Source organism: Penicillium hordei, assembly GCF_028827395.1.
Source record: "Penicillium hordei strain IBT 12815 chromosome Unknown utg000005l_segment0_segment0, whole genome shotgun sequence".
NCBI lineage: Eukaryota > Fungi > Ascomycota > Eurotiomycetes > Eurotiales > Aspergillaceae > Penicillium > Penicillium hordei.
In genome coordinates this window covers 1,489,159-1,502,548 of record NW_026623146.1, presented here as the reverse complement: position 1 = coordinate 1,502,548, position 13,390 = coordinate 1,489,159, and the positions used below count along the sequence as shown (strand labels likewise).

General features: G+C 47.2%; 3 protein-coding genes across 3 annotated transcripts; 2 read left to right on the top strand and 1 right to left on the bottom strand.

The window, feature by feature from the left end:
- Window positions 1–299: 299 nt before the first annotated feature.
- tpcD (trypacidin cluster transcriptional coactivator tpcD) lies at window positions 300–1,755 on the bottom strand (the record flags this gene model as incomplete). Its single annotated transcript, XM_056900582.1, has 3 exons — window positions 300–875; window positions 932–1,438; window positions 1,510–1,755. 3 exons carry the CDS (start codon window positions 1,753–1,755, stop codon window positions 300–302), a joined length of 1,329 nt encoding a protein of 442 aa, XP_056749250.1.
- A 938-nt stretch (window positions 1,756–2,693) lies between these two features.
- tpcC (non-reducing polyketide synthase tpcC) lies at window positions 2,694–8,326 on the top strand (the record flags this gene model as incomplete). Its single annotated transcript, XM_056900581.1, has 5 exons — window positions 2,694–3,034; window positions 3,090–3,396; window positions 3,453–4,556; window positions 4,616–6,976; window positions 7,040–8,326. 5 exons carry the CDS (start codon window positions 2,694–2,696, stop codon window positions 8,324–8,326), a joined length of 5,400 nt encoding a protein of 1,799 aa, XP_056749249.1.
- Window positions 8,327–9,745: 1,419 nt separating this feature from the next.
- Window positions 9,746–11,026, top strand: N7537_009526 (polysaccharide lyase family 1 protein; the record flags this gene model as incomplete). The annotated part of the gene is made up of 3 exons (XM_056900580.1): window positions 9,746–10,315; window positions 10,378–10,546; window positions 10,620–11,026. The coding sequence occupies 3 exons, from the start codon at window positions 9,746–9,748 to the stop codon at window positions 11,024–11,026; spliced, it is 1,146 nt and encodes a 381-aa protein (XP_056749248.1).
- Window positions 11,027–13,390: the final 2,364 nt, after the last annotated feature.

Below are 13,390 nucleotides of genomic sequence, written 5' to 3'. Positions count from 1 at the left end.
CATACTCTTCTTATACTTTCAAATATGTCATTCTCTTCCACGGCGTATGGCTTGCTAGTAGGTGGTGCTAGGCGCAGAGGAAGTTAAGCCTTAGATCTAAGGACCCCAATAACGAGTTTCCCAAGCAAGCGGATCATCCGTAAATTTGTGTCCCAACACCCAAACCCATATTTTGATTTAATAATGAGATGTCTAATGGTTTACTACGTCTATTACGTATTGGGATGGCCACTGATCATCGCCATTTCCATAGGGTATCTCATATTTGTTATTTGCCTCCTGGTAGAAATACGGAATTGCTATTGATCTGGGTAGACTTGGTACTTAATCTCCAACGCGACTGCGCCACCTCGGCCCCTCGATCTCACTTTATTCACCAACACTAGCCGGCCCTCACTATTGCCCATCCCATTCAATAACCCAATGACTTCCGACATTTCATGTTCACGCTCGTTTGCTAACTGCATCAAGGACAAATCTCGTAGACGTGATTCAATTCCTGGATCCGCATGTATCGTCCCCCGTTCAGGTAATGCCGGTGCCGTGAGCACTAAGGTGGCAGTAGGTCTTTTGTGTAGCACGCTCAAATGGGCCCGCAGCTCGCTGTCAAGCTCCGCCATGAGGGACGTCCATGTTGCCCCTGGTTCTGGCAGAGGAAAATTGATTATGTAGATACTGGCATCCTCGATTGGCTGCGGGGTGCCTGGATCGCGGTATTGAACTTGAATTCGTGGGTGTCGGAGTTTCGGCGCTGGGGTGCCATTACTGCTGATGGACGATGGAATAGAGGCAGTTGAGCTCATTTGGGCAATCAGCCGGTAACAGGGGTATTTATTTGCGAGTTCCAGCACGCGCTCAGTGGATCTCGCGCCAACCTATAGTGATATCAGTCAAGCGGTCGCGAATTTCCACATATGCATCTGTAGCATACCTCTACCACCAGTGATCCGGCGCCGATTTGACTTGTCCCCAAACAAGTAAGGATATCTGTTGCGGTATCACAATGATGCCCAAGGCCATATCGAAGATACGCGCGCCACTGTCGCTGCAGTCGCGGGAGCTCGGACTTTTCTGCATTTGCAAAAATGCCCTCGTGGAACATCACCTCTTGAGCCTTTTGCGGTGAATCTCTTACTTGTTTTGTTGCAGCAGCCATCTTCCACGCAGCTGGAGCTGCTTTATCAGCAAGGAACATGGCTGCATCTAGGTACGATGGCTTGGCCACGAAGGCAGCCGATAGTGGACTGTGAGCCACATGTCCCGGTTTTGCTTCTTGTAAGAACCCGCCCAAACTAGCTACACTGACGATGCGCCCAAGTTGTGTCTCCGGAACTCCAATCAAATCCGATACATCTTTCATCAAAGCACTACCGTCCATCGGAATGCATGCAGGAACTTGGAACTCCCCTAGCCACTGGATACAAGCAAGGAGCTGGGTCTATCGAATGTAACATGTTTCAGCTCATCAGCAGATGCTTGTTTTTAGAACCGATTTCAATGAGAACAAACCTGAAGTGCCAGCTGCTGTAAAAAGTCACCCGGCTCAAACAACATTATTTGAAGCCTGGTTAGGTTGGCTAGCGCTAACTCTCGGGCGCGACAAGCACCGTTAGAGCTATCTGGGGTAGTCACACGCGTTGGGTTAATTCCGGAGCTTTGCACAGGGAAAGCGACATGGTGGCTGTGGGTAATAAAGCTTTGAATTGCACTGGACAGCTCTCGAAAACAGGTCTCTAGTTGTGACAGGTCTGCCATTGGGAGATTGGAGATATAATTGAGCAATAGAGTTACCTCTCGGATGGAATTTGGGGTACAATGTTTCAACGTTTATATGCACGTGACTAAGGAGGCTAACAGGCCCCTCGGTTTTCGGGTTTTGCAATTGCAAACGCTAGACATGCAGGTGACGAAGCTAAATTCTGACTTGCTGTAATAGTCCCTGGATGCATGGCAATCGTCTGCAGGTCTGACATCGCATCATTTACGTGGTATTGATGTACGCATCTTACCGGTACTACACTCCGGGAAGATAATACCGAGGTGCAGATTACTCGGCCTCCGATTTGACGCTTGAACAATTCTGACATCGGCGAGATTATTTTCGGCGGAGGGAAGCGTCTGGCGGATGTCGCTCCGCATTTTTGGTGGGGGCGGGCTTGAAGCTCTCGGTAGCGGTTGGACCCCCGAAGGCGTGACAGTCAGAAGCCTGTACTTAGAATATTCAATGTTGAACTAGATCGCATATTCTCGGGTCCGTTCTCTCGCCGGGTGTTTTCATTGCATATCCACTACCAGTCAGCAATGCTGACTCTATGGGCGTTATCTTAGAAATGCTGACCTACCCTGGACAAATGATTAAAGCCCCGTTTCTCCATGTGGGAGATATTTACTCCGTAGACAGGTTATTGTAAGCATTAGCTGTACCGAATGAGCTATGGTGGATATAGTATCGTGGGTGAGCTGTAATTTGGTGGAAATGAGCCCGGGAAGATGATCAGTAATCCCATAGCCCATCCTTGATTGGTTCGCAAGTTGTCTGGAGGAAACAATGTTCCCGATGTTGATCCTCGGTGCTCGGAAAGGCATATTTCGAGATACGAGAGCTTCATGGCTGACACCGATGGGTGTTCCATCAATTCTTATATATAAACCAACACTGACAAGACATGTAGATCGTATCGTACATCTAAGCCATGGGAGAAGCGACATTAGATATCCAAAACGGCGTATTGAGAAAAATGAAGCTCATCTACTTCAGTAATGAGTTTCCCCAAGACGACTTGCAAACAGTTTTCCGCAAGCTTCACAATCACAGCAAGGACAGACGACACTCAGTTCTTGCTCGGTTCCTCAAGGAAGCCACTTTGGCTATTCGTGAGGAGGTACGCCAGCTTCCACTGACATTGCGAAGTCTGATTCCCCCATTTGAGAACATCTTGGATTTTGCAGACTTCACCGACCTTCGCAAGGGCCAACTCTGTGGATCCATTGATGGTATCCTCCTGTGTATGCTGGAATTGGGGACACTTATTGGGTGAGTGCCATTTCACTTAACTGCAGGACTATGTGTGCTGATCATCCCGTTTTAGCTATTATGAAAATAATGAAAATGCATTCAGCACCGATGCCTCGAGTACTAGTCTTGCTGGCCTAGGCATTGGCTTACTGGCAACAGCAGCTGTCTCTATAGCTCCGACAGTGAGTGACCTCGCTCTCGCTGGATCTCAAGTCGTGCGACAGGCCTTCCGACTGGGAGTCTTGGTTGATGAGGTATCGCAAAACCTTGAGCCTCGTGATACCAGCGAGGGCAGCTCACCAGATACTTGGGCATATGTTCTGCCAAATGTCTCTGCCGACGACGTCCAGCCTGAGCTAGATGCCATTCAAAAAAGCGAGGTGACTATATTCCTCATCTCAAATATTGGGAAGCAAAAACTGATAATAAATATCAGAGAATCCCCGGACCAAGCAAGATCTTCATTAGTGCGCGAAGTGCAACTTCTGTCACCATCAGCGGTCCTCCTGCACGGTTGCAGGCTATGTTTCGCAATTCCAAGTTCTTCCACGAGCATAAATGTATTGGCTTGCCGGTGTATGGGGGTTTGTGTCATGCAGGTCATATCTACACCTTGGAAAATGTGCATCATGTGGTTCGAACGCGCTCGATGCAGTTGCTTGATGCCAAATTCTCACCGCGACTGCCCGTATACTCAACCAGCACTGGAACCCCGTTTCCAGCGACCAGTGCAACACATCTCTTTGAATGCATCATCGAAGAAATCCTCACGCAACCCATTGAATGGGACCAAGTTATTAAAGGAGTCGGGAAGCTTGCGGAAGGTCTGGAGGCGACTCAATTCCAACTTGTGGTCTTCCGAATCTCGCTTCCAATTCGTGATCTGGCAGATTATTTGCAGCACAACTCTAGCGTGGACACATTGACAGAAGAGATATTGCCGTGGGTAAACAAAAGCGAGGCATCCGATGAGGGAGGACCACGAGGACCACAGCAGTCTAAGATCGCGATCGTGGGCATGTCATGCAGAATGCCAGGCGGGGCAACCAACACTGAGAAGTTCTGGGAGCTCCTCGAACAGGGGCTAGATGTTCACCGCAAGATTCCCTCGGATCGATTTGATGTGGAATCCCACCACGACTCAACTGGGAAGAGGATGAACACCAGTCATACTCAGTATGGATGCTTCATTGACGAACCCGGTCTGTTTGATGCTCCATTCTTCAATATGTCGCCACGGGAAGCAGAGCAAACGGACCCCATGCAGAGACTAGCGCTTGTGACAGCGTATGAAGCGCTAGAGAAAGCCGGATATGTCGCTAATCGAACTGCTGCGACGGACCTTCACCGTATCGGAACCTTCTACGGCCAAGCGAGCGACGATTACCGTGAAGTTAACACTGGGCAAGAAATCAGCACGTATTTCATCCCCGGTGGATGTCGTGCCTTTGGACCTGGACGCATCAACTATTTCTTCAAGTTCTCCGGGCCCAGTTACAGCATTGACACGGCTTGCTCCTCTAGCTTAGCCACAATTCAGGTAAGGAACCCATCCAATGCGACCAAATATGCCATATATGCTAATTATTTTGTCTTCAGACTGCTTGCACAGCACTTTGGAGTGGTGATATTGATACTGCAGTGGCTGGTGGCATGAACGTTCTGACCAACTCCGATGCCTTTGCTGGACTCAGTCACGGCCACTTTTTGTCGAAGACGCCCAATGCGTGCAAAACATGGGATAGCGAGGCCGACGGTTATTGCCGTGCAGACGCGGTTGCATCCATCGTTCTCAAGCGACTGGAGGATGCGGAGGCGGACAATGACAACATCCTCGGTGTCATTGTGGGCGCAGGAACAAATCACTCTGCCGAAGCCGTTTCCATCACGCATCCCCATGCTGGCCATCAATCTTATCTGGGAAATCTGGTAGCTAACAGAGCTGGAGTAGACCCCCTGGATATCGGGTTTGTTGAGATGCACGGCACTGGCACCCAGGCTGGTGACGCAGAAGAGATCCAGTCAGTGACCAATGTCTTTGCACCGACAACGAAGCGACGCAGCGCAAAGAACCCCCTTTACATCGGGGCCGTGAAGGCAAATGTGGGCCATAGTGAGGCCGCAGCCGGTGTGACAGCCCTAGTAAAGGTCCTTCTGATGCTGCAAAAGAACGCCATCCCACCACATGTTGGCATCAAGAACAGCCTCAATCCCATATTTCCCAGTGACCTGGAGAAGCGGCAGGTCTTTATCCCCTACCAGAAGACTGAGTGGCTGCGGACGCCAGACAAGAAGCGCATGGCTGCTGTCAACAATTTCAGTGCGGCTGGAGGCAACACTACAATCCTACTTGAAGACGGACCAATCCGAGAGGTGACGGAAGCAGATCCTCGCTCAACTCATGTGGTGGCCATATCGGCCAAAAGTAAGATTTCACTCAAAGGCAACCTAGATCGGATGATTGCCTATCTTGAACAGAATCCAGACCTCTCGCTGGCTGATCTGTCGTACTCTACCACTGCACGTCGCTACCACCATAACCATCGTGTTTCCTTTGCAGCTTCAGGCGTTCCCCAGGTCCTCAAGCAGTTGAAGTCAGCTCTTCACTCTGCGGAGACTCACAAACCTATTAAAGGTACCGGAGCACCATCAGTGGCCTTTTCTTTCACAGGCCAAGGAGCATCGTACAAATCGTCCAACTACGAGTTGTTTTCATCCCCCGTCTTCCGGTCTCACATTCAACATTTGGACACTATTGCACAGGGCCAGGGATTCCCTTCATTCCTTCCGGTCATTGACGGCACCCACGAAAAGGAGTATCAACACTCACCTATCCTGACCCAGCTAGCATTGGTCTGTTCAGAGATCGCAGTCGCGAAGTATTGGGCTACATTAGGAGTGAAGCCGGACGTTGTTATAGGACACAGTCTTGGTGAATACGCTGCCCTGCACATCGCTGGTGTACTGTCTGCTAGCGATGCCATCTTCCTCGTGGGACAACGGGCCGCCCTTCTTCAAAAGAAGTGCAAAGCGGGTAGCCATAAGATGCTTGCGGTTCGAGCTTCACTAGCTCAGATCCAAGAGGGCGATCAAGGCTTACCGTACGAGATTGCTTGCATCAATGGGCCAAAAGAGACTGTGCTGAGCGGACCCAAGCATGAGATGGATGATATCACTCCCATCCTCGAAAGCCAAGGGTACAAATGTTTCAGTTTGGATGTCCCCTTTGCCTTTCACTCCAACCAAACGGATCCTATCCTTGAAGACTTCGAAACACTAGCCACAAGCGGAGTACTCTTCCAGGCCCCCCAGATTCCCATCATCTCCCCTTTACTTTGCAAGGTGGTTTTCGACGAAAAGAGTGTGAATGGGAACTATGTTCGTCGCGCAACACGAGAGGCGGTCAATTTCCTTTCTGCGCTAGAGGCGGCACATAACATCGGAATCATCAACGAAGAAACTACCTGGGTGGAGGTCGGCCCTCACCCTGTAGGAATTGGATTTGTCAAATCCACCTTCCCCTCTGTTAACGCAGCGGTTCCATCTCTACGCCGTGGAGAAGATAATTGGACCACACTAGCCCAGAGCCTGGCCACTCTTCATGGGGCGGGCATCAAAATCGAATGGAGCGAGTTCCATCGGCCCTTTGAGAGCTCGTTACGTCTGCTGGACTTGCCCACTTACGCATGGAGCGAGAAGCGGTACTGGATCCAGTATAAGGGCGACTGGGCTCTCACGAAGGGCAACACGTTCTACGATGAGGAGAAGGGCCTTAACAAAGCCCAAGCCACGTTGCCCACGCCAAAGTCAAGTTTGAGCACATCAACCGTCCAGCAGATCATCGAACAAAGCTTTGATGGTGTTGCGGGGACAGTGGTTATGCAGTCTGATCTGATGCAAGCGGATTTCCGTGCCGCAGCCTGGGGTCATAAAATGAATGGATGTGGTGTCGTCACTTCGGTAAGTCTGCTTCAGCACTCAACGTCCTAAAAGCACTTGGACAAATACTAATTCGATCAACAGTCTATCCACGCAGATATTGCTTACACACTTGGTGAATACTTGTATAAAAAGCTCAAGCCCAAGACAAAGGAGGTCCACATGAATATATCCAACTTGGAGGTCCTCAAAGGACTCGTCGCCAACAGCAACGTGGAGAGCCATCAACTCATTCGGGTCGCCGTGACTACATCAAACATTGATGCCAATACCGCCGAACTGACCTGGTACAATGTCTTATCAAACGGGAGTGTCGATGAGCCATTTGCCAGCGCCACTCTTGTGTACGGTAACCCAGCCGAATGGCTTGACTCTTGGATCTCGATCACCCACTTAGTTCAGGGCCGGATCCAAGACCTCGAGCGCCTGGCGGAGTCTGGGGTCGCTAACCGCTTCACCCACAACATGACCTACCTCCTCTTTGCCAACAATCTGGTCGACTATGCGAACAAGTACCGTGGGATGCAATCCGTGGTATTGCACGAATTTGAAGCCTTTGCCGACATTACCCTGTCCACCGAGAAAGGTGGCACCTGGACAGTTCCTCCATACTTCATCGACAGTGTTGCCCACCTAGCTGGCTTTGTCATGAACGTCTCGGACGCCATGGACACTAAGAATAACTTCTGCGTCACGCCTGGCTGGCGCTCGATGCGATTTGCCAAACCACTCGTGGCTGGCGCCCAGTACAAATCTTACGTGAAGATGATCCCGACTGTCGAGGATCCAAGTGTGTACCTTGGCGATGTGTATGTTCTCCAGAACGGATTGGTGATTGGAATGGTGGGTGGGATTCGATTCCGCCGGTATCCACGAATTCTGTTGAGTCGCTTCTTCTCGGCGGCTGATGACACCAATGCACCACCAGTCGCTGCCACAGTTTCTTCGAAGTCTCATATTTCGACTGTTTCTCAGCTAGCCCCTCCGGCAGCAGTAAGCGTGCCCAACGTTACGAAAGCCACCTCTGTCATCCCTGTTGCCGTCAATGGCGTCAAATCGGATACTGCTATTAAGCCTCCCGATGTGATTTCGAACGGCATCAAGCCTGCGACTCCTGCCCTAGCTGTCGATGTGGTTTCTGATACCACGACTGCCAAGGCTATTCGGATCATTGCATCAGAGTCCGGACTCGACCTTGCTGATCTGACTGACGATGCGAGCTTTGCAGACTTGGGGATTGATTCCCTGATGAGCTTGGTCATTGCGGAGAAGTTCCGAGCGGATCTCGGGGTGGTGGTTGGAGGTAGTCTTTTCTTGGAGTATCCCACTATTGGGGACTTGCGCACTTGGTTGGAGGAGTACTACAGTTAGAACTGGCATGTGTTCTTTTTGTCTTTTTGTCCCATGCGTTCTGGGTAAAGATTGTGTGTGTACATGGAGTTATTTAATGTTAGAAAGGGCTGAGGGGATTGTATGTCCACACGCCTTCGTTTGAGATATGTTCTTTTGCCTGTTCGATCTCTTTTGGTTAGGGATTTTTGATATATAAATTCCAAGGTTACATTATGTGAATTAAATGGTGACGGGTGAATCGCAACAGTAACACACCGGCGCTGTAACATCTAGCAATATACTACACAGACTCCATGCATATATAGATACGGAGAAAGGTAATGGCGAGCTAGGAGAAGAGAGAGCAATACTACTGTATTGTGCTAACTGAAATAGCTAGAGACTCCCTTCTATGGCTGAGGGGAAAAGAAGGAGAGGAGAAACTAGCTAGTAGAGAAGTCCTGGCAAATAGGGTCAGGTGACCACACGTCCCGTGATCCCAACCATTAAGGAAGAAGGGGTTAAATTAATTGACGCGTTTTGGGTGAGGTGCGCAGCTCGCTTACCGAATACGTTAGTTGGCGTCTAATATACGCTCGCTGATATTATGTGTAGAATTTTGGCGGCCCCCTAAAAGGGGCGGCTACTAGCTCCCTAGCGCTACTATATCTTCTACTAATATAAAATTGTGGTTAGGAGATAGAGCCGGAAGTTACAATTAACTTGCCATTAAAATGAGAGCTGTAGCCCTCGGCGTTATGGTGTAATTTCAAAAATTAGTTTCGCGCAAAGATACGCGTTTTTGTTGGTCTCTTCTTCCTTCTTCCTTTGCTCCGCAAGGACTTTATCCGTTACAGTGAGAACAAAAGGCAATTGGGTTTGTCTCAGATTAAGGCGCTAGGCCGCTCATCTTAGCAGATACGGGGTATAGATCGTCTCTTCCCCCTGTAGATCACTCCCACAGTGACCACAATTGTAATAATTTTCGGAAATTTCCCACGTATATGTGGGGCAAACATTGATTAAATATATGCAGATGATGTGTTCGCGCATTCAGAAGAGGCTAAATTTACGGATTCTTTGTGGTAAGGTTGATAAGGTCATTGTTCAGGATGTATATGTTGTAGTGTCTTGTAGTGAGTGCGGAGTAGTTTCATCTCAACCCGAAAGATCCATAGATAGGCAGCACATGTTAAGGACATGTTAAACTTATGAGAAACATGTCGTACATTGCATTGTCAGCTCACTGCCCCACTTAAAAATATTACAAGGCAGGGTTTCATATAAACATTTTCACGCCTCATGTGAGACAACTTCACAATGTCTCGACGAACGGCAACAGTGATCTTGGCAGACCCCAGACTTAAGAAGCGACATTGGCCCTAGTAAACTTGAATTATTTACTCTGTCTAGGTGAACCATTTTTTTCTAAACATCTTCTCGGTCTTTGCTGTAAACATGAAATTCAGCTTTGCTCTATTCTTCGTGGCTGTGGCAGTTGCAGACAGTCCAGCCAAGAGGGCCGGTACGATCTCAGTTACTGGCTCGCCCCCAGGGTTCGCATACGGCGTCACCGGAGGTGGAAAGGCGGCGCCAGTTTATCCCACCGATGTCAAGAATCTAATCGAGCTTCTGGAATCTGATGATCCTCAGGTCATCGTTATCGACAAGACATTTGATTTCATCGGAACGGAAGGAACAACGAAGGGAACAATTTGCAAGTCATATGGCGCCTTTGAAGATGGCTGCCAGTCCACGATCGATATCGGAAAAGGATGCGATGGTAAACCGTCCGAGCAGTATGAGTGGGATACTGCTGGAGTCGAAGGAATCCGTGTTCACTCAGACAAGACGATCATCGGAGTCGGAAACAAGGGTGTTCTCCTCGGCAAAGGACTGAGAATGGTCGATACCTCCAACATCATTATTCAGAACATTATGATCACCAATCTCAACCCACAGCTTGTCTGGGGTGGCGATGCGATCACACTCTCTAACACTTCCAATATCTGGATTGACCATGTTACGGTTAGTCAAGCTCTCCTGTCCATAATTATAGCCTCACTGATTGTTACCTGGATTTTAACTAGACTCAATACACTGGCCGTGTACACTATGTCTTTGGCCAGGAGGCGAACTCCCATGTTACCATCTCCAACAGCTTCATGAATGGCGCAACCAATTTCTCTACTTCGTGTGACGGACAACAATACTGGGGATTGGAACTTGTCGGGGCCGATGACCAGATCACCTTTGCAAGTAAGTGTTTCGAACCATACTACCCCGATACCAATCTATAGGAACCTAGGAGACACTAACATCTGTCCGCTAGACAATTACGTATACCGCACATCGGGCCGTAGTCCTGCACTGAGCGGCAAGACTCTCTTCCACGCCGTCAACAGCGTGTGGGAGAATAACAGTGGCCACGCCATTGAGGGTACTGACGATGGCCAAGGTCTCTTCGAAGGCTGTGTCTTCAATAATGTCACCCAAATTGTCGGGGATTACGTCGGTCAACTCTTCAGCTCACCGGATGCTACTGCAAACAAAGCATGCTCTGCCGCGCTCAAGAGGGACTGCGAGACGAATATTCAAGTTGACAGTGGTCCTTTTACGAATGCGGATACTAAGTTCTTCTCTAACTTCGCCGGTCTCACCGTCGCAACTGCAAGTGCAGCTTCGGCGGCCCAGGCAAGCGTCCCAACCATTGCTGGAAACACGCTTAACAATGCCTAATAGCGAGGAAGAACGGGATGATAACGAAGAAGAAAGGATAGAGGATTGAGCTGAGCTAGAGCGCATAAGGCTCGGGCAGAGTGACCTCACTGTTGTGTGGGATGAACAGGAGAAGCAGGAAGCAGGATTGATAAGAAAAAGTCACCTCTAAGGACAACCTTGGAAATACGGCGCGCTTAGTAATTTAATATATACATCTCGACGGTCTTGACTCTTGGCTAATTCATTAGGCTGAGGAAACTCGTAGGTAGCCCGTAGGGGCCACACAAATGACATGATAAACACGAAGTAGATCAAGCGATTTAATAGGTTGCACCACTTATTAGGGTTTAGTGACTGTTAGCGAACTGGAGAAGATATGCGCGGAAGTTGTGAAGAGAGTCTATGGAAAAAATAGGCAGTCATAGGTGCTTATGTCGGATTGGATACGATGATTCCATTTGTCAGTTATAGAGATATTTTCGATGGTACTGGAAAACATCGGGCGGCGCCAAGACATACTGACAGAAAACTGGCGTACGAACAATGTATGGTATAGATGACCAATGTTGACAACTCTCTAACGTATTTCACAAGCGAGCCGCCACCACAAGCGAGCCGCCATCTCCAAAACACATAGTAAATGCGACATATTCTATATTTATATCTTAACAACCACGTTCTTATTTTGCTTCATCGCTTGTCGATAACTTTTGATAAGGCTTATTAAAACTATATATCACTTTTAAGAAATAGAAATAATATATTAGCCTTATTTTAAAACTTACGGAAAATTATATTGCTGTAAGCTAGAAATATATATACAGTAAACCCCCGTTATAACGATACCGGATATAACGATAACCCGGTTATAACGATCGGAATTCGGTGCTTGAATTGATCCGCCATACAAAAATCGTTAAAACCTCTTTTCTACGATTATCGTTAATTCATCTGCTCCCCTACGCAAAATATCGTTATATCTAGTGCTTTATTAAGCAATTCAACCAATTAAAATGCCTCGCCGATCTATCCAAACCTCCTAAAAGATCGCTCTTCGACAGTACTACCGAAGCCACCCCTTACTTATATATAAGTAGTTAGCTAATTGGTTCTACGAGACTTATAACTATCGTATTTCTTAGTCTACAATCTCTAAAATCCTTTCCTCCCGATACCTTTACTTTAACGCGGAGCTCTCGAAGTATCAATTAAACGTAAAACGGGCTCGGATAGCGCGGTAGCTAGACCTTAAAAAGGCCCTTATTTACTAGATAAAAGTCGCTAAATCTTATATTCCTATAACCTAGGAGGTTATACGTAAAAAAGCACGCTTTTTCTAGGGCTAGCTACCTATTTATATAGGTATTAAAATACCTATATTTAGTAATAGCTAGCTTACTAGGTTTTAGTACCGTGAATCAATACGTAATCGTTTATACTATAGTGAAGATAGAAGTACTCCGGAGCTTACTTCTAAGGCTATGGTTTTAATTCGTTAAGCTCTTCAATTATATAGCCCTTAGGATATATTTAATTGTGACGAAACTAGCCTTTTTTTAGAAGCGTATCCCTGACCGAGGCCTTTTAACCCGATCTTTACCTAGAAGAAAGAAGGAGAAGGCTAGGATTATAGCCTTATTTTATTATAATTTAGATGGATCTAAGAAGCTAAAACCATGGTTTATTGGTATATATTCTTACTCCCTACGCCATTGCTAGTTATACTTACCATTGCTTACTATGCTTGCCATTGCTAGCTATACTTGCCATTGCTAGCTATGCTTGCTATTACTAGCTATACTTACCATTGCTAGCTATGCTTGCTATTGCTAGCTATACTTGCCATTGCTAGCTATGCTTACTATTGCTTGCTATACTTGCTATTGCTAGCTATGCTTGCCATTGCTAGCTATGCTTACTATATTATTACTTCCTATACTAATAACTACTATATAGGCATAGCTAAGAAGCCCCGTGCTTTTACTACTTCCCACGTTAATATTAATAATCTTAATATACGCTAGAACTCGAATAATAAAGCCTAGATAACTAGTAAGATCTTCGAAGACTAGCTTCGGTAGTTTAACGCTATAATGATTTATAGGAAGGTAGTACTTCTTATAGATAATTTCTCTACGTATGAATCTATAGTAAAGGCTATTAATAATAGTACTTTACCACTCTAAAATACCTTGATTATATAGCTTCTACCGAATTTAACCTCCCGTTTTCAACTACTTGATCAAGGTATTATTAATACGTAGAAAGCGTATTAGAAGCGCTAATAGGTTAAATTCATACTTTATAAGTTTGATGGGGGTCGAGATCCTATAGCTTTAATAAATATGCTAAGAGCTATTTAATAGGGTATTTAAGCTTAGG